The sequence below is a fragment of the Belonocnema kinseyi genome, chromosome 2 (assembly GCF_010883055.1).
Source record: "Belonocnema kinseyi isolate 2016_QV_RU_SX_M_011 chromosome 2, B_treatae_v1, whole genome shotgun sequence".
Classification (NCBI taxonomy): Eukaryota; Metazoa; Arthropoda; class Insecta; order Hymenoptera; family Cynipidae; genus Belonocnema; species Belonocnema kinseyi.
The window spans coordinates 92,864,115-92,884,212 of NC_046658.1; the positions used below are offsets into that span (position 1 = coordinate 92,864,115).

The 20,098-nt window shown below is 23.7% G+C and overlaps 1 protein-coding gene across 1 annotated transcript in view; it reads left to right on the top strand.

Annotated features, from left to right (window-relative positions):
• LOC117168565 (cleft lip and palate transmembrane protein 1-like protein) overlaps positions 1-18,107 on the top strand; it is a 69,282-nt gene extending 51,175 nt beyond the window's left edge. The window contains exons 4-8 of the mRNA XM_033354315.1: positions 3,130-3,415; positions 7,518-7,706; positions 7,835-8,043; positions 11,127-11,378; positions 17,614-18,107. Of these exons, the coding sequence (XP_033210206.1) occupies positions 3,130-3,415; positions 7,518-7,706; positions 7,835-8,043; positions 11,127-11,378; positions 17,614-17,704 (1,027 nt within the window). The 3' untranslated portion in view covers positions 17,705-18,107. The remainder of the gene's footprint in view (positions 1-3,129; positions 3,416-7,517; positions 7,707-7,834; positions 8,044-11,126; positions 11,379-17,613) is intronic.
• Positions 18,108-20,098: the final 1,991 nt, after the last annotated feature.

A 20,098-nucleotide genomic window follows, 5' to 3' on the forward strand; every position in this document is an offset into this window, starting at 1 on the left:
ATTGTTTCAGTTGAACGTATTCAATTTTTGATCCGTTTGGTTTCAAATTTTATAATTAAGAAAAATAATAACTTTTTAATATTTAGCAATATTTGTCATTTAACTGTTTATTTAAGACAAAGGAAATGAAACAAAATATTTAAAAGTGAAAAATTTGAAACTGAATTGTTTGCCGTAGAAAGCCTTGAATCGTTAAATTTTCGAGGAGCTTTTAAATTTTGAACGTTACAATTTTGATAGTTACTTTGAAAAAAATTTTAATTTGTAAGTGAAATTGTTAAATTTTGGTGTTTAAATAGGAATTTAACACTTATTATTTGTAAAAAAAATGGAGTAATTTTAAGAGGTATTTAGAAGTTTCGAAAATATTTTAAATTAATTTAAAAATTGAAATAATTGCAAATAATTTAAGCGAAATGTGTACCGACAAGATTCGGCTATTCATACCGAAATTTCGGTACAAATAGCCGCAACCTGATTTAAAACAAAATTTAGATTTTGCAGATTTAAAAAAATAAATAAACTTAACAACTTTTTAAGAATTGTGAAAGGCTTCAAAAGAATAAAAACATTTTCGTAAGATTCTTAGGAAAATTGACAATTGCTTTTCACTTTGGTATATTATTTTAAAAGAATATTCAAAAATATTTCAAAAGATTTTCAAATTTGTTCAACACGAATCTGGAAGATTTTAAGTAAATTTTTTAAATTTTGCAGGATTTACTAAAAATTGTATTAATTACAAAAGATATTTAAAAGTTCTAATCAAATTTCAACAATAATTTTAAAGTTGAATACATTTAAAACAACTTCTAGATTTTTCAAGATTTTGAAATAAAATTTTGAAGCTTTTCAGGAATGTTTAAACTACTTGAGATTAAAATAATTTAACTTCTAATTTAAGAAGTGTTCAGCTTAAAACGAAATTAATTCGTCGATTTTTAACGTTTCTACCTTTAAAAAATTGTTTCAAGTAATATAGTGTGGATTTATGTTTTTAGAATTGAATCTGAATCTTTGAACCTATTTAGTAGTATTTTCCATGTTTTACGTGTAAATTATTGAGCCATTGAATATAACCTTTTTGAATTAAGAAACTTTTAAACTTCAATTTCAAAAGTTTGAAATTCAAGAGTTCCATTTTGAGTTCTTTGATTTGTATTTCATTTTTTATTACTGCAAATGGAAAAAAGTTTAGCCTTAGGGTTCGAATCTTTTAATTTTATCGATCGTGTAATGTTTGCAAACCGGGAAAAAATCGGAAAATGACCGATAATTTTTTTCTTCTATTAAAACGGCCACCTTGATAATAATCTTCGAATTCGTTTATTCACTTTTTCAGCATTGAGGCTCCCATAGTTTAGTAAATTATTAATTATGTAATTTAGATTAAAATAAGTAAATTAAAAAGAAAGTGATGCAAAATTGGAAATTCATTAATTTTTATAGATTTAGAAGCTTTATATTACTGTATTAAAATATTTTTTTGAAAATTACTGGTTTTTTTTTATTTAAAAATAATTTTTTTAACTGGAAATTTATGCTATTTTTGGTGGAAAATTGATCGTTGTAGTTGACAATTCAAGTATCTAGTGGAAAATTCAACAGTTTTTTGCAATTTTCTCTCTCTTCACTGAAAAGTCTTTCTTAGTTAAACATTCACCTCGTATTGAAAACTCATATTTTTTTTGTTGACATATGAGCTACTACATCTTTTGTTCAGAATTCATATTTTTTTGAATGAAAATTTATTTGCGTGTTTGAAAGTAAATCTCGTTTGATAGAAATTAGTTTTTTAAGTTGAAGATTTATCATTTTAATTGAAACTTCATCTCTGGCTGGAAATTAATTTTTTAACCAAAAATTCAATTACTCAATTTTTGTTTAAAAAATTATATTTTTCAGTTGAAAATTCAAATTTTTTGATAAAAATTAATCTTCTTAGTTGAAATTCATCTATTTTCGCTGAAGATTTAACACTTTATTTGAAAATTAATTACTTTGAAGTTTGATTTGAAATGTAATTATTTTTTAAAATGTTGTTTTGTGGGTTGAATATTATTATTATTTCTTTCTTATATTGAAAATTTGTATTTTTTGGTAGAAACTAATCTTCTTGGTTGAAAATTCATCTTGCTGATTGAAAAATCAATAGTTTGTTTGCAATTTTTTTTCTTTTTCGATTGAAAAATTTGTAATGTTTCAAAATTCAATTAAAATTGAAAACTCGTCCTTTTTGGTAGAATTCAAACGTTTTTGGTTAAAAATTAAAATCTTTTTTGCGGTTGAAATATAAACTATTGCATTTTTCGTTCAGAATTCATATTTTTTGGAATGAAAATTGAATGACGTGTTTGAAAGTTAATCTTGTTTGTTAAAAATTAGTTTTTTTATTTGAAGGTTCATCATTTTAATTGAAAATTCATCTCTGGCTGGATGCTATTTTTTTAACCAGAAATTCAACTTCTTAATTGTTGTTTGAAAACCGTGTTTTTTATGTGAAAATTCTTATTTTTTTAGTAGAAATTAATCTTTTTGGTTGAAAATCAATGTTTTTTATTTGAAAAGTCTATTCCATTAATTTTTTAAAATTCTAAATTTTGCAGTTTATCTACGTGGGATTACAAATTTTACAATTGAAAAGTGTTAGTATTTTCCATTTCTTACGTGTAAATTCTTAAGCAATTGAATATAAAATTTTTGAATTAAGAAACGTTTAAACTTCAATTTCAATAGTTTAAAATTCATGAGCTCCATATTGAGTGCTTGATTTATAGCTTATTTTTTATTACTGCAAATGGAAAAATGTTAAGCCTTAGGTTTCGAATTTTTTAATTTTATTGACCGTGTAATGTTTGCAAACCGGGAAAAAATCGGAAAATGACCGAGAATTTTTTTCAGACAAAGAGGAAATTTGTCTTAAATAATAATTAATTTTCAATTTAAAACTTGTTGATTTCGGACTAAAGATAAGTTTTATACTTGAAACATATTGTGACATTATTTATACCCTATTTTTTCAATTTTGTGACATTATTTACACTATTTGTTGCCTCTGCACTGAGTCAGAGGCCTGAAATTATAAACTGAATTGCAAAACGATTTGCTCATTTGGTATTGTATTTTCAGACAGACTCGAGATCGAAAATATCTTCCAATCATCAATTACAATTTTCTCCATACTCGTCTAAGTCACTTGGTTCCAATCACAACGGATTTAGAATCTTCAAATGTTACAGTTTCCTATTCTCCAATATCAGTTGGAAAATTAAGACTGGTTTTGCATGTTCAAGCTGCAATGCAGGGAATGAAAGGATTTAGTTTTTCTGACAAGGATGTTGATGAAGTTAAAGGGATTTTGGCTGATACGAATTTGTATTTATTGGCAGGAACTGTCTTCATTGCAGCGATGCATGTAAGAAAAACTTATTTAATCAGACTTTAAATGCCACTTGGTAAATTTTAAAGACTTTCTCCTGAAGATTGTCTTTTTAGTTATACATTTTATTATTTGGTTGACAATTTAACAATTTTCTCAAAACATCCTTTTTTGTTGAAAATTCAGCTGTTTTGTTAAAAATTCGTGTTTTTTTCGATTAAAATTTCAGCTCTTTTCGTAGAACCTTAACCGCTTGTTCAAAATTCATATTTTGTTGCTGAAATCTTTTTTGGATGAAAATTATTCTTTCTCAAAATTTGTCTTTTTGATTAAAAAGATCATCTTTTTCAGTGTAAATATTGCGTCTTTCTTGGAAAAAATTCAATTATTTTGTGGAATATTAAACTGTTTCTTAGAAAATTTACTTTTTGTTTAAAATTCACATTTTTGTGTTGAAAATTCAATTGAAATCATTTTTTAATGGAAATTCAACCGTTTTTTGTTAATTTGTCTTTATGGTTTAAAAAATCACCTGCCTTAGCAGGATTTTTATTTTTCTTGGACAAAAATGCAACAGTTGGGTTAAAAATTTTACAATCTTTTGAAAAGTCATACTTTTTGGTTAAAAATTCGACTATTTAGCAGAAAATTAACTTATTGTTTACAATTCTTATTTTTGTATTGGAAAGTGAAATGGGATATTGTTTGGATGAAAATTAACTTTTTTTAAAGTTTTTTTTAATTCATCTTTTTTAGAAGAAATTTCATCTATCTAGGATAAAAATGCAACTATTCGGTTGAATATTCAGCAGTTTGTTTTGAAAACTCATACTTTTTAGTTGGAAATTCTGCTGTTTTGTTGAATATTTAACTATATTTCGTAGAAAATGTACTTTTTGTTTAAACTGAATATTTTGGCGCTGAAAAGAGAACTGAAATCTTTTCCTTATGAAAATTCAACTTAAAATATTTTTTTTCTAATCAAAAATAAATCTCTTTCAGTACAAGTTTTATCTTTCTTGAATAAGAATGCAACTATTTGATAGAGAATTCAACTAGTTTGTTAAAAATTCATCATTTTTTTGAAAAAATTCGTCTTTTTGGATTGATTTCATTTTTTGTCTTCAAAACTTATTTGTTGTTTAAAAATATGTATTTTATTCCTGAAAAATCTACTAAAATTTTTTTAATCAGAAATTCAACTTTTTTTAAAAATGAAAATGCAACTTTTTTGTTAAAAATTATTCTTCTTTTCTTGAATTTTGTTTGAAAGATTTGGTTGAATAACTTTTTTAAGAAATCATTTTTTCTTAATGATTTATAATTTTAGTTAAAAATTCATCTCTTTGGTTAAAAGTTTAACTATTCCTTTACAAATGTCTTCAGTTGAAGATTTAACTGTTAAGTCTAAATGTGTGAAATATTCTGTTAAGAAATGAATTAAAAAAAATCGCAATTTTTCAACTAAAATTATGAATGTTCAATAAAAAAATGAACTTTTGAGAAAGTAGTTCACCTTTCAAGCAGTGAGTTCAATTTTCAATTATAAAAATTATTTTTCAACGATAAATGTAATAGTTGATATTTTAACAGCAAAAAAAGATTTTATTTAAAAATGAAAAAATATTACATTATACCAACAAAGACGACTTTTTAACAAGCCACTTGAATCTTTACCCAAATCAGATTAATTTTCAATCGAACTTTTGCATTTTTAATTTAAAAAAAAGGAATTTTCTAACAAAAACTCCAACAAACTATACATTTTTAATCCAATAATTGAATTTTTTACCAAACTGTAGAATTTTCGAGCCAAAAAATTTGAATTTTTTGCAAAACAGTTAAATTTTCAATAAAATAGTTCAATCTTCTACCTAATTAGAGTTTTCGAGCAGAAAATACGAATTTTCTCCAAAAAAATTGAATTCTTAATCCGAAAATGTGAGTTTTCAACAAAAAAATATGTATTAGTCAACAGAAAAAAAAGCTTTGTATTAAACTGTTGAATTTTTAAGCCAAAAAAACCAACTTTCCACAAAACAAATTAAATTTCAACGATAAAGTTCATTTTCAACCCAATAGTTGAACTTTCAAAAAAAGAATACAATTTTAAACCAAATAATAAAAATTTGTAATAAAAAAGAAATATTCTTATCGAAAAATTTACTAGTTTTCAACCGAAAACGATGAGCTTGTAACAAAAAATAGGTCGATTTTCTTATTATTTTTTATCAATTCAGTTCGCATTTAACTGGAAAAATGAGACAAATTTTGAAAATTTTTCTGACACTATTTTTCAAAACTTTGTGTGCTTAACTTTTAATTATAAACACTTTAAATTTAGATTTTGATTTAGACAGTGATTTTTTTACCGGGAATTTTACAAATTTGTAGAAGAAAAACCTGTCCACGTTCGATTTCAACAATTTTTAAATAATTATTTGAATCGTTATGTTTTTTAATTATGCTATTATTTAGCTTACAATGCTTAATTCAACATTTTTTTACTTCAAAAATTTTCGAATAAAAATTTTTATTTCTAAGCTTACATTTTTAATTTAAAGAATTTTAAAATGCTTTTTTATGTTTAAATGTATCTGTATTTTATGTAATAAAAAGTGAACGAAAACGATTTGACAAAACGATTTCATATCAGTTCAAAATTTTAGAATTGTCAGATTTTAACGTTAAAACTTCAACGGTTTCAATTTGAGAGTCTTAGTCATTGAACAAATGTGAACGTGGGACTGAAAGTTTATAAACTATTTTCATCTTAAAAATAATATAATAATAATATATTCTTAATTAAAGAATTAAAAAAAATTAATATGGTTTTAGTCGAAAATATTCAATTTTTAATCCATTCAATTTGAAATTTTTAATTAAAAAAAAAGATTAATTATTGAATATTCAGCAATATTTGACTGAATTGTTTAACATAGAAACCCTGGAATCGTTAATTCATTGGTAAGTGAAAAATTTAAATTTTGATGTATAATTTACAAATGAACATTTGTAGAAAAAAATTGAGTAATTTAAAGAGATTTTTAGCCGTTTTAAAAAAATAAAACTTTATCGTGCAAATTTTAGAAAGTTTTTTTTTTTAAATCTTCTAGAATCTTTTTTGAAAATGTTGTTTAAATCTTTGAAAATGTTTAAAAATAATTTTTCAAAATGAAGTTATTTTTAATTTTCCTAGGAATCTTAAGAAAATGTTTTCATTCTTTTGAAGCCTTTAACAATTCTTGAAAAGAATCTAATTTTTTTGTTTGAAATCTGCGAAAATCTACATTTTTTCTATATTAGGCTATCATTTCAAGTTTTACATTAAGTTTGAATCTTTTTAAAACGTCTACATATCTCTTAAAATTACTCATATTTCGCCTACAAATAATAAATGTTCAATTGTTATTTGTAAATCAAAATTGTACAGAAATGTTCTAAAATATGCAGGATTTTCTGAAAATTGTAAATAAAATTCAATTAATTTTGACAGATATTTAGAAGTTCTGAAAAAATTTCCAAAATTATTTTTAATTTAAAACAAATTCAAAACAACTTCTAGATTTCTCAAGATTTTGAAATAAAATTTTGAAGCTTTCCAAGGATGTTCAAACTATTTAAAAAGAAAATAACTGAATTTCTAATTTAAGAAGTGTTCAGTTAAGATTTTTTTCAATTTTTCAATATTTAATGTTTCTAGCTTAAAATTCCCTAAAATTATATAATTTTGAAAATTATAAAGTTCATTGATTGCTTTTTTAATTTAGTGCATTGAAAATGATAACGTGGATTTATATTTTTTTTATATTGAAAAATGTTAGATTCTTCAATTTTATACGCTTAAATTATTGAGCATTTGAATACAACATTTTTCAATTAAAAATTTTTAAATTTCAATTTTAAAAGTTCAAAATTGAATAGTTCCATTTTTTTAAATTTCATTGATCGTGAAAAATGTTTGCGAACCGGGAAAAACCCGGGAAAGGACCGGGAATTTATTTCGTCGATTAAAACGGCCACCCTGTATTCAGAAATTGATAAATCATTTCTAAATTCTTAGTCACCACTTGACCGATTTTTAAACTTTTTGAAGTAAATAATAAAAATTATTTTTTAATTCTGAATTTCTTGACAGCTGTTGTTTGACTTCCTCGCTTTCAAAAATGACGTCAGTTTTTGGAGGAGTAAAAACAATCTCGCTGGTCTCAGCATCCAAACGGTTGTATGGCGTGCCTTCAGTCAGACAATTATATTTTTTTACCTTCTCGACGAAGGATCTTCACTCCTCATCCTAATTCCTGCAGGAATCGGTACCATTATAGAGGTATGAAAAAAAATTTTATTTTAAGACCAAAAATACACGCATGATAGTATTATAAATTTTAAAATTATTTATTTATTTTTTAATTAAAAATAATTGATATTTTTTTTGTTTTTTTTTTGTTTTTACAGTTGTGGAAGTCCAAGAAGATTTTAAGGGTAGAAATCGTGAGAGGACATGGATTTCTTCCAAGGATAAAATTCAACTGGAACCAATGTAATTCGATGGAAGCAAAATCTCGAGAATTTGATGCGGAAAGCATGCGATATCTCAGTTATTTATTATATCCACTAGTTTTTGCTGGTGCTGTCTACTCGCTACTCTATCAGGCTCACAAAAGGTACGAATAATTGTTTTATCAATTTTTTTTTTCACAAATATAACATTATCGTCTATTTTTTACACTGAGTTGTTAAATTTTCAACTACTGCAAATCAATTTTGAACTGAAAATGAAATATGGAGTTTGATTTTTGATTAAAAATTAATTTTCAAACAAGTTTAATTTTCTACTATAGTTTCTACTGTACCATACAGTTAAAAGAAAAAAAATTAACAAAAAAAATATTTTTTTAACAAACAAATGAATTTACAAGCAAAAATAATTTGAATAATATTCTGCCAAAAAGACGAATTTTCAACAAAATGCCTAAATGTTTAACCACATAGTTGGATTTTTAATTACAAAAGATAAATGTTTAACCACAAACGAAATAGTTAATTTTTCAGCAAAAAAAATATATCTACAAAAAAGCGATGTTTTAACGAAACATAAATTTAAAAAAAAAATTGAATCTTAAAATAAATAATTTTCTATCAAAAAGATGAATTCCCAACTAAAAAAAAAAATTTTATCTTGAAGAAACTAACTTTTAACAAACAAAAAAATTATTATTTCAACAAAATAGTTTCATTTTTAACGAAATAAATTAATTAGTAAATAAAAAAGATGATTACATTTTCAACAAAATACTTAGATTTTCAACCAAACAAATGAATTTTCAACTGAAAGAAACATAATTTGCACCTTGAAGAAATTAGTTTAAAAAAACATTTCAGCGAATTAATTCAATTTTCAACGAAAGAAATGAATTTTCAACTAAAAAAGATACATAAAAATTTAATTGTTGAATATTCATTTTAAAAAGTTGATTTAAAAACAAAAAGGAACGAATTTTCAACCAAATCATTAAAATTTCAACCATTTTCAAAGAATAATGATGTACCAAAAAAGACGGATTTACACAAAATACATGAATTTTCAACTGAAAGAAAAAAATTTTTGTCTAAAAATGGAATAGTTAAATTTTCAGTAAAAATCAACGAAGAAAACCCAAGTTTCAAAAAATATAAAAATTTTCATCCAATCAAATGATTTTTAAACTAAAAAACATTTTTTCAACATAATAGTTCAATTTTATAGGAAAGAAATGAATTTTTAACTACAAAATATGAATAAAAAATGGAATATTGGAATATTCAGATAAATAAGTTAATTTTCAACAAAATAGTCTATTTTCAACCAACAAAGGAATTAACAAACAAAAACAATGATAGTCTATAAGAAAAAACGATTTTTTCAGCAAAATACATACATTTTTAACCGTATAGTTGAATTTTCAATTCCAAAAGATATATTTATATCCAAAAATGGAGTAGTTAATTTTTAAGTAAAAAAAGTGTTCAACAAAAAATGTTAAGTTTCAAGAAAATATGGCAATTTTAAACAAAAATGAATTTTAAAATAAATAATTTTGAACTTAAAGAAATTAACTTTTAACGACAAAAACCTATTATTTTAACAAAATAGTTCAATTTTGAAATTTAAAAAGAGATTAGTCAAATATTCATTGAAATAGTTCATTTTCAACCAAACAAAACGAATTTTCAACAAAATATTTAAACTTTTAACCAAACAAATGAGTTTTCAACTAAAAGTTTGTTTTTCAAATTAAAGGAATTAATGTTAAAAAAGTATTTCAGCGAAATAATTCGATTTTTAATCAAAAAAATTATTTACCTACTAAAAAAGATCAATAAAAAATGTAATAGTTGAATATTCATGTAGAAATGTTGATTTTTAAAAAACAAAAAAGTAAACGAATTTTCAAACAAACAAGTAAAAATGAAAGTTAAATTTTCAGTAAAAAAATGTTTTAAAAAAAGCGAAGTTTCAACAAAGTATTAAAATTTTCAACCAAATAAATTAGTTTTCAAGCAAAACGATGAACAAAAAATACATTTTTTCAACAAAATAGTTCAATTTTATACGAAAGAAATGAATTTTCAACTAAAAAATATAAATAAAAAATTCAATTGTTGAATATTCAAATAAAAAAGTTAATTTTTAACAGTAGCAAATGAATTTTCAACCAAATCAGAAAAATTTCAACCATTTTCAAATAAAAATAATATTCTGTCAAAAAAGACGAATTTTCAGTAAAGTGTATATGAATTTCCAACCAGATAGCTAAAATAGTTAGAATATTTAAATTTTCAAGGACAAAATTTAACAAAACAAAAAAACGCGACGTTTTAACAAAATATTTAAATTTTCCACTTTGAAAAATTAATTTTCAAAGAAGTAATTTTCTACCAAAAAGACGAATTTTCAACTGAAGAAAATTCATTTTTAAATAAAAAAGATAAAGTAAAAAAATGAAATAGTTGAATATGCTGTTAAAAATGTTAAATTTTAGCAAAAACTAATCATTTACAAAAATCCATGAATCTTAACTCAAATGCTTGATTTTTCAATAAAAAAAGATACATTTTTAATCAAAAATGGAAGACGTAAATTTTAAGTCAATTAACTTTTAACGAAAAAAACAACGAATTTTCACAAAAATAGATAAATTTCAAATCAAAGAGATGAATCTTAAACAAACGAATGAATTAAAAAAAAGTAGTTTATCTTTTAACGAAGTGGTTAAACCATTTTTGACCAAAAAGATGAATTTTCAACGTAAAATGTAATAATTCAACTAAAGCATATTTTAAAATGAAAACCGTTGGATTTAACCAAAAAGGACGAATTTTCAAAAAATTATTTAATTATTCATATGAAATGATCAACTTTCACTTAAAAAAGAAATAGTTATTTTTTCAGTTAGAAAAATTAAATATTAACCGCAAAAAAGTTTAAAAAATTTTAAACCAAAAAGATAAATTTTTAGCAAAAAAAGATTTGAATTTTTGATAAAAAGTGGTTGCATTCAATTAAACAGGAACTGAGGAACTGACATTTTTACTTTGTTTTACGAATAAAGTAACAATTTTTATCATCAATTTGTATAGATAAAACAAAAAAAAACTAATTATTAATAATTGTTAATACATTATTAATGAAATGATAATAAATAAAAAATATAAATAATAATAAATTAATTAATATTGAATGATTAATTTGTATTATTACTTTCAGTTGGTACTCCTGGTGTATAAACTCACTCGTGAACGGAGTTTACGCCTTCGGATTTCTGTTCATGTTGCCCCAGCTTTTCCTGAATTATAAATTAAAATCAGTCGCACATTTGCCATGGAGGGCTTTTATGTACAAAGCATTTAACACCTTCATCGATGACGTTTTTGCATTCATCATCACCATGCCAATGGCACACAGAGTCGCCTGCTTCAGAGACGATGCCGTTTTTCTCGTCTACTTGTACCAGCGATGGTAATTTTCAATCTGCTTTCTAATTCGTTGAACAAATAATCTTATTCCCAAACTTTACACTCTTTCCTCTATTCCCCTACTCTCCTCTTTTTTCCTTTTTTTTCAAAAAGAATGTCCTTTTTCCCCTTTTTTAAACATATCCTCTTTTTCCTTTTCCTTAAAGAATTCGATTTTTTTTTATAAAATAATTTTAAAAAATAATTCAATTCAATTTATAAAATAATTGAAACTATTTAAAGAAGTCCCATTTATAAAATAATTCTTATTCTTACCCTTTCTTGAAAGATTTCCTCCTTTTTCCCAATTTTAAGAAAACTTACCCCTTTTTAAAAAAAGAATTCCTCTTTTCACTTTCTTTCAAGATTTCCTCTTTTTCCATAGTTTTAAAGAATTCATCTTTTTCTTAATTTTAAATAAACTTTGCTTTTTTTAAAGAATTACTCTTTTTTCTCATTTTTCCAGATTTACTCTTTTTTTCCAGTTTTAAAGAAAATTTCCCTTTTTTTAAAGAATTCCTTTTTTCGCTTTCTTTAGAGATTTCCTCTTTTCTCACACTTATAAGGAATTGATTTTTTTCTAAATATAAAAGAAACTTCACTTCTTTAAAGAATTACTCGTTTCCTTCTTTTTAAAAGAATTGTGTTTTTCCCCCTTTTTTGAAAAGAATTCCTCCTTTTTCCCTTTCTTTAAAGCATTTATCTCTTTTCTTAATTTTAAAGACACTTTCCCTTTTTTTAAATTCCTATTTTTCTACATTTTTGAAAGAGTTTCTCTTTTTTCCTTTATTTAAAAAATTTATCTTTTTTCTGAATTTTAAAGAAACATCCCGTTTTTAAAGAATTACTCTTTTTTCCCCTTTTAAAAGAATTCTTATTTTTTCCCCATTTTTCAAGATTTCCTTGTTTTTCCACAGTTTTAAAGAATTTTTTTTTTTTTTAATGTAAAAGAAACTTCCCTTTTTTTAAAAGAATTACTCATTTTTTCTTTTTAAACGAATTTCGCTTTTCCCCTTTTTTAAAGAATTCGTCTTTTTCTTTTTTTTAACAATTATATTTTCCCCATTTTTTTAAGATTTCCAGTTTCCCCAGCTTTAAATATTTCCTCTTTTTTCTCAGTTTTATAAAACTTCCCCCTTTTTAAAATAAAGAATTCCTCTTTTTTTCTTTCTATAAAGCATTTATCTCTTTTCTTAATTTTAAAGACGCTTCCCCTTTTTTTAAATTCCTATTTTTCTACATTTTTGAAAGAGTTCCTCTTTTTTCCTTTCTTTAAAAAATTTACCTTCTATCTTAATTTGAAAGAAACTTTCCTTTTTTCAAAAATTACTCTTTTTCCCCCTTTTAAAAGAATTGTTTTTCACCATTTTTCAAGATTTCCTTCTTTTTTCCAGTTTTAAAGAATTGAATTTTTTTTTAATTTTAAATAAACTTCCAATTTTTTTTTAAATTACTTGTTTCCTTCTTGTTAAAAGAATTATGCTTTTCCCCTTTTTTAAAGAATTCGTCTTTTTCTATCGAATTATGTTTTCCCCATTTTTTTAAAGATTTCCTCTTTTTTTCTCAGCTTAAAAAAGAATTCCTCTTTTTTTCCTTCTTTTAAAACATTTATCTCTTTTCTTAATTAAAAAAAAACTTTCCCTTTTTTAAGTTCCTATTTTTATACATTTTCAGAGTTCCTCTTTTTTCCTTTCTTTAAAAAATTTATCTTTTTCTTAATTTTAAAGAAACTTTCCTTTTTTCAAGAATTACTATTTTTCCCCCTTTTAAAAGAATTATTCTTTTTCCTCCTTTTAAAAGAATTATTCTTTTTCCTCATTTTTCAAGATTTCCTTCTTTTTTCCAGTTTTAAGAATTGATATTTTTTAATTTTAAATAAACAGCTCCTTTTTTTAAAAAATTACTTGTTTCCTTCTGGTTAAAAGAATTTCGCTTTTCCCCTTTTTTAAAGAATTCGAATTTTTCGTTTTTTTTTAACAATTATGTTTTCCCCATTTTTTTAAAGATGTCCTCTTTTTTTTCTCAGCTTAAAAAAGAATTCCTCTTTTTTTCCTTGTTTTAAAGCATTTATCTCTTTTCTTAATTAAAAAAAACTTTCCCTTTTTTAAATTCCTATTTTTATACATTTTCAAAGAGTTCCTCTTTTTTCCTTTCTTTAAAAAATTTATTTCTTTTTTTAATTTTAAAGAAACTTTCCTTTTTTAAAGAATTACTCTTTTTTCCCCTTTTAAAAGAATTCTTCTTTTTCCCCATTTTTCATGATTTCCTTCTTTTTCCAGTTTAAAAGAATTGATTTTTTTTAAATTAAAAAAACTTCCCCTTTTTCTAAACAGAATTCCTCTTTTTTCCTCTTTTTAAAGCATTTATCTCTTTTCTTAATTTTAAAGAAACTTCCCTTTTTTAATTCCTGTTTTTCTAAATTTTGAAAGAGTTCCTCCTTTTCCCTTTCTCTAAAAAAATGTAACTTTTTTTCTTAATTTAAAAGAAACTTTCCTTTTTTAAAGAATGACTATTTTTCCCCTTTTAAAAGAATTCTTTTTTCTCATTTTTTCAAGATTTCCTCTTTTTCCACAGTTTTAAAGATTTTTTTTTTAATATTAAAGAAACCTCCCTTTTTAAAAAGAATTACTTGTTTCCTTCTATTTAAACGAATTTCGCTTTTCCCCCTTTTGAAAGAATTCGTCTTTTTCTTTTTTTTTTAACAATTATATTTTTTCCATTTTTTTTGAAGATTTCCATTTTCTATAGTTTTAAAGATTTTCTCTTTTTTAAAGCATTTATCTCTATTCTTAATTTTAAAGAAACTTCCCCTTTTTTAAATTCCTATTTTTTTACATTTTTGAAAGAGTTCCTCTTTTTTCATTTATTTAAAAAATTTATCTTTTTTCTTAATTTTAAAGAAACTTCTCCTTTTTTAAGAAATTTCTCTTTTTCCCCATTTTAAAAGAATTCTTATTTTTTCCCATTATTTCAAGAAGAATTGCGCTTTTCCCTTTTTTAAGAATTTGTCTTTTTTTAACAATTATGTTTTCTCCATTTTTTAAAGATTTCCATTTTCCCTAGTTTTAAAGATTTCCTCTTTTTTCTCAGTTTAAAAAACACTTTCCTTTTTTTTAAATAAAGAATTGCTCTTTTTTCTCTTTTTTTAAAGCATTTATCTCTTTTCTTAATTTTAAAGAAACTTTCCCTTTTTTTAAATTCCTATTTTTCTACGTCTTTGAAAGTTCCTCTTTTTTCATTTCATTACAAAATTGATCTTTTTTCTTAATTTTAAAGAAACTTGCCCCTTTTTCTTAATTCCTGTTTTTCTAGATTTTGAAAGAATTTCTCCTTTTCCCTTTCTTTAAAAAATATATATTTTTTCTTAATTTAAAAGAAACTTTCCGTTTTTAAAGAATTACTATTTTTTCCCTTTTAAAAGAATTCTTTTTTCTCATTTTTTCAAGATTTCCTCTTTTTTCACAGTCTTAAACAAACTTTCCCTTTTTTTAAATGAATTCCTCTTTTTATTTTCTTGAAAGATTTCCTCATTTTGCACAGTTTTAAAGAATTTTTTTTTAATTTTAAAGAAACTGCCCTTTTTATAATAATTACTCGTTTCCTTATTTTTAAAAGAATTGTGCTTTTCCCCTTTTTTAAGAATTCGTCTTTTACTTCTTTTTTTTAGCAATTATGCTTTTCCCATTTTTAAAAAAGATTTCCTCTTTTTTTCTCAGTTTTAAAGAAACTTCCCCTTTTTTTAAAAGAATTCCTCTTTTTTCCTTTCTTTAAAGCATTTATCTCTTTTCTTAATTTTAAAGAAATTTCTTTTTTTTTTAATTCCTATTTTTCTACGTTTTAAAAGAATTCCTCTTTTTTTATTTCTTTATAAAATTTATCCTTTTTTCTTAATTTGAAAGAAACTTCCCTTTTTTAAGGAGTTTTATCCCTATTTTCCCCACTGTGCCAGATATGTTAATAATTCTTATTAGATGGAAAATCTTTTTTAAAATATTTTTCTAGTTAAGAATTCATCTCTTTTAAGTAAAAACTTCGCTATTCGGGTTCAAAATTAATGATTGCGTTAAAAATGTAGCTATTTTGTTAAAATCATCTTTTTTCGTTGTACATTCCACCGTCTTATTGGAAATTCGTCTTTTTGGTTTTAGTTACTTTTTAGTTTACAATTTAGCCATTTTGTAAAAGTCACCTTTTTTGTTTAAAAATTATACCGTTTTATTAGAAATTCGTCTTTTTGGTTTGAAAATTAAACTATTTTTGTGGAAATTTTACTTTTTTGCTATTGAAAATTAAAATAATATGTTAGTAATTCTTTTTGGTTGAAAACTTGTCTATTTTGTTGTAATTCACTTGTTTTCGGCGAAAAGCAAACAATAAGTTCGTTGAAATATCAAAAATTACATTTTTCATTTAAAATTCGCCTTTTTGGCTGAAATTAACTGTTAAAAAAAATTATTTGGTTGAAATATCAGCTATTACATTTTTTGTTGGCAATTTATATTTTCGTGTGGAGACTTTCAACTGAAATGGATTGGTCTTTTTTCTCCATTAAACTTTTTTGTTTAACAAAAATTATAATTTCGTTTAAATATCAAAAATGTTACATTTTTCGTTCAAAAATTATATTTTCTGATTATATTCAAGTGTTTTTGGTTGAAAAAAATTATTTGGTTGAAATATCAACCATTAAATTTGTTTGAAAAATTATCTTTCTGGGTTGTCAAAATTCAACTATTTTGGCAGAAAATTCCACTATTTTGTTGAAAATTAACATTTATGTTGAAAATTCAACCATTTGGTTGAAAATTTATCCTTTTAGCTTGAAATTTCGAATATTAAGTTTAAATGCAACTGTTTTTAGTTGAAGTTTAGGCTTTTTTGTTTGAAAACTTGAACATTTAGTTAAAAATTCGACTATTTTGTTGAAAATTCATCTTTTTGAGTTAAAAATTCAATACTTTGTTGAAAATTAATTTTTGTTGTTGTTGAAAGCTTCACTATTTTAAAGAAAATTCCACTATTTAGTAGAAAATTAACATTTATGTTGAAAATTCAATTGTTCTTATGAAAAATTGGTGACTGTGGCTTAAAAATTCAACTATTTTGGCAGAATATTCAACTATTTCGTTGAAAAATAACATTTATTTAAAAAATTCATCCTTGTAGCTTGAAAATTCGACTATTTAGTTGAAATGCAACTTTTTGAGTTAAAAATTCAATACTTAGTTGAAAATTCATTTTTTTGGTCGGAAACTCAACCATTTTAAAGTAATTTCTACTATTTAGTTTAAAATTTACTTTAATATTGAAAATTCAATTGTTTTTCTGAAAAACTGGTCACTGTGGCTTGAAAATTAAGCTATTTTGGCAGAAGATTCTACAATTTTGTTGAAAATTAAACTATTTGGTTTAAATGCAACTGTTTTTAGTTGAAGCTTAGGCTTTTTTGTTTGAAAACTTGAACATTTAGTTAAAAATTCGACTATTTTGTTGGAAATTCATCTTTTTGAGTTAAAAATTCAATACTTTGTTGAAAATTAATTTTTGTTGTTGTTGAAAACTCCACTATTTTAAAGAAAATTCCACTATTTAGTTGAAAATTAACTTTTATGTTGAAAATTCAATTGTTCTTATGAAAAATTGGTGACTGTGGCTTAAAAATTCAACTATTTTGGCAGAATATTCAACTATTTCGTTGAAAAATAACATTTATTTAAAAAATTCATCCTTGTAGCTTGAAAATTCGACTATTTAGTTGAAATGCAACTTTTTGAGTTAAAAATTCAATACTTTGTAGAAAGTTCTTTTTTTTTTTGAAATTCCACTATTATAAAGAAAATTCCACTATTTAGTTGAAAATAAAATTTTATGTTGAAAATTCAATTACAGCAATATACTTTTAATTTTGAAAAGCTCAACTCTTTTGTTTGGAATTGATCTGTTTTGGTAGAAAATTAGTCTTTTGTGTTTTTTATTTTATTTAAAATGTATTTTCAAGGCTTTTAAAATAGGTTTCAGATTGTTAATTTATCTCTCTTTTAAATGATAATTCTTCAAAAATCTGAATTTCAATTAAATATTTTTGAATGTCCATTTCCAATTCCATTGACATTTTTACTTTTTCCGATTTTAACTCAAAATTTCAAAGTTCTACAAAAAATTAAATAGAAAATTGTATGCTATACAGTTTTATAAATTTGTATCGATATTTCTAATTTGTAATTTTACATTATTTCTAGGCTCTATCCAGTGGATAAATCGCGTTTAGATTCGTTAACAATAGACGAAAATCCAGTTGGTGTCAGCGAATCGACAAAAAAAATCCAATAACTCGAAATAAGTACAAATCCCAAAATTCGTATTGGTAAGATGATCTCATGAGTCTTCTTTTTAACTTGTAAGTTTCGAATATTCCCGAGAATACTCTCTTATTCGAATGCTTTTCACGTCATTTATATATTTTCGGATAACGTCGACGAATGCTTGAATTGCCTGATAAATGAAACTTAAGTTTTGTTTACTAAAAATAAAAGTTGAGTATCAATTAGGTGTGATGATTGGAGTTAGATAGAAATTAATTAAAATGTGAGAGTTAGAGTTATATGAAATGCACAATTTTTTTCATCGCAAGGTTGTGGTTTGAGAGATGAAATAAAGTATTTATACGAGTTAAGTGTTTGTGCGAGGAAATTGTGTTTATTGCAGATTAATAAATAATGAGTTATTTATTGGATAGAAGTTTTTTTCTATTAATATCATTATTATTTGAAGAAAGATTTAAGGTTTTACAGGTCGTCTGGACCGGAAAATCGGAAAAACCCGGAAAATGACATTGAATTTTTTTTACTGGGAATTTTTTAATTTTTATAAACATTTTTACTTTGAAAATTTTTATTTTAGTTCTTTGTTTTTTAGTGTAGATTTTTAATTTCAAGAATTTTAATTTTTATATATTTTTTTAGTAATTAAATTCTTAAACAAATAGTTGAATTTTCTATCAACAAAGATAAATTTTCTTCAAAAACTGTAATATTAGACATTTGAACCCAAAGAGACCAAATTTGTACTAAAATAGATGAATTTTAAAGCCAAAAAGATTAAATTTTAATAAAAATTATATTATTCAATTTTCAAAATTATTGATTAATTAATATTTTTAATTAAACAACTTAACAAATATACAAAACAATTGTAGATACAGCAGATCCAAAACTGTTTTTCCTTTCTTCGACCGTTTTAATTTTCAATCAGCATTTCAGCTAAATTCAGCAAATATTCGGTCTTACGGTCAATGATAAAATCAAAATAAAAGCATCCGAAATAACATGTGAAAAACATATTTATTTCTTTTAAAAATCCTCAACGTTTCGACCAGCACTGCGGGTCTTTATCAAGAGTCGATATACAAATCTATAATTTAATAAAAAATTGTATGAGCGTAAACGTTTTAATAATTAGTGTCGTAAAAAGGATATCGGTTTGAACAAAATAAAAAAACTATTATATTGAAACATACCTGGGTCAAAAAACAAAGTCATATTTTATAAAAACAAACAGCGTCATTAAAAAAAAATTTTTTTTTAATTTTTTAACAGAATAAAATTTCTATTGATTGAAGCCTCAAAGATATTGGAGAGGCTCCAATAATTTATGAAAAATGTCACATAATTAAAACGATGTTTACAGACGGACGATACAAGACTGATTGTTATGAAAAGTCGTAATTGCAGAGGTGACAAATATTAATAAACCTCTGATGAAAAGGCGCGCCAAAGCTTGAGAATATAAGATTGAATAAATTAAGGTGATTTAAATTAGAAGAATTTAAAAAGAGGGGGAGGGGGTTAATGCATAATGCTTTGATAAATTTGGTATATATTCAATATTTCAGTTTTTAAATTTATTGAAGTGTTGATATATTTATTAATAAAAATTGATTCTATGATACGTCTTTTAAAAGTATTATTTTCTCTGGCCAAGATTTTAATATTGGCAAAATCAAAAGCATGACTAAATTTCCACGAATGTTGCGACAAACCTGTGTTCAAATTGCCAATTCTACAATCTCTTTTATGTTCGTAAATTCTACTTTTCAATCTCCTGCCAGTTTCACCTATTTAGTGTTTTTGACAACCATTGCATTTTATTAAATAAACCACATTAGACAGATTTTCTATTGTTTCAGAATCTTTTTTGTTACTCAATAATTTTTCTAAAGTATGGTTATTTTTAAAATAAACGTTAATATTAAATTTTTTTAAGGATCTCCGTAATCTTTCAGAAAGGCCTTGAACATATGGTAAGCTAACTTTTAGATCAGTTTTTTTGTAATTTTGTAACCAATTCTTTTTCTTCTTTTCTATAATGAAAGTGTTGTATATTTCATTAATACGTTCTTTGATGACATTTTCTATTAACAGTAAGGGATAATTGTTTAATTGTAAGGTAGTTTTCAATTGGTCTAAATTATCTTTTCTATATTTTACATCACTTAATTTTATGCATCTGTCCACTAAACCTTTAATCAATCCTATTTTTTTGACTGAACAAATGATGGGATTCATAATTTAAGTACGAGGGTAGTTCAATAAGTTCTTAGAATGAAGTATAAAAACAATTTTATTTGGGTAAATTTTTTTTATTTTTCAACATAATCTCCTTGGAGCTCTATACACTTGGTCAATCGCTTTTCAAGTTTTTTTAATCCTTCAGAAAAGTGCGTTT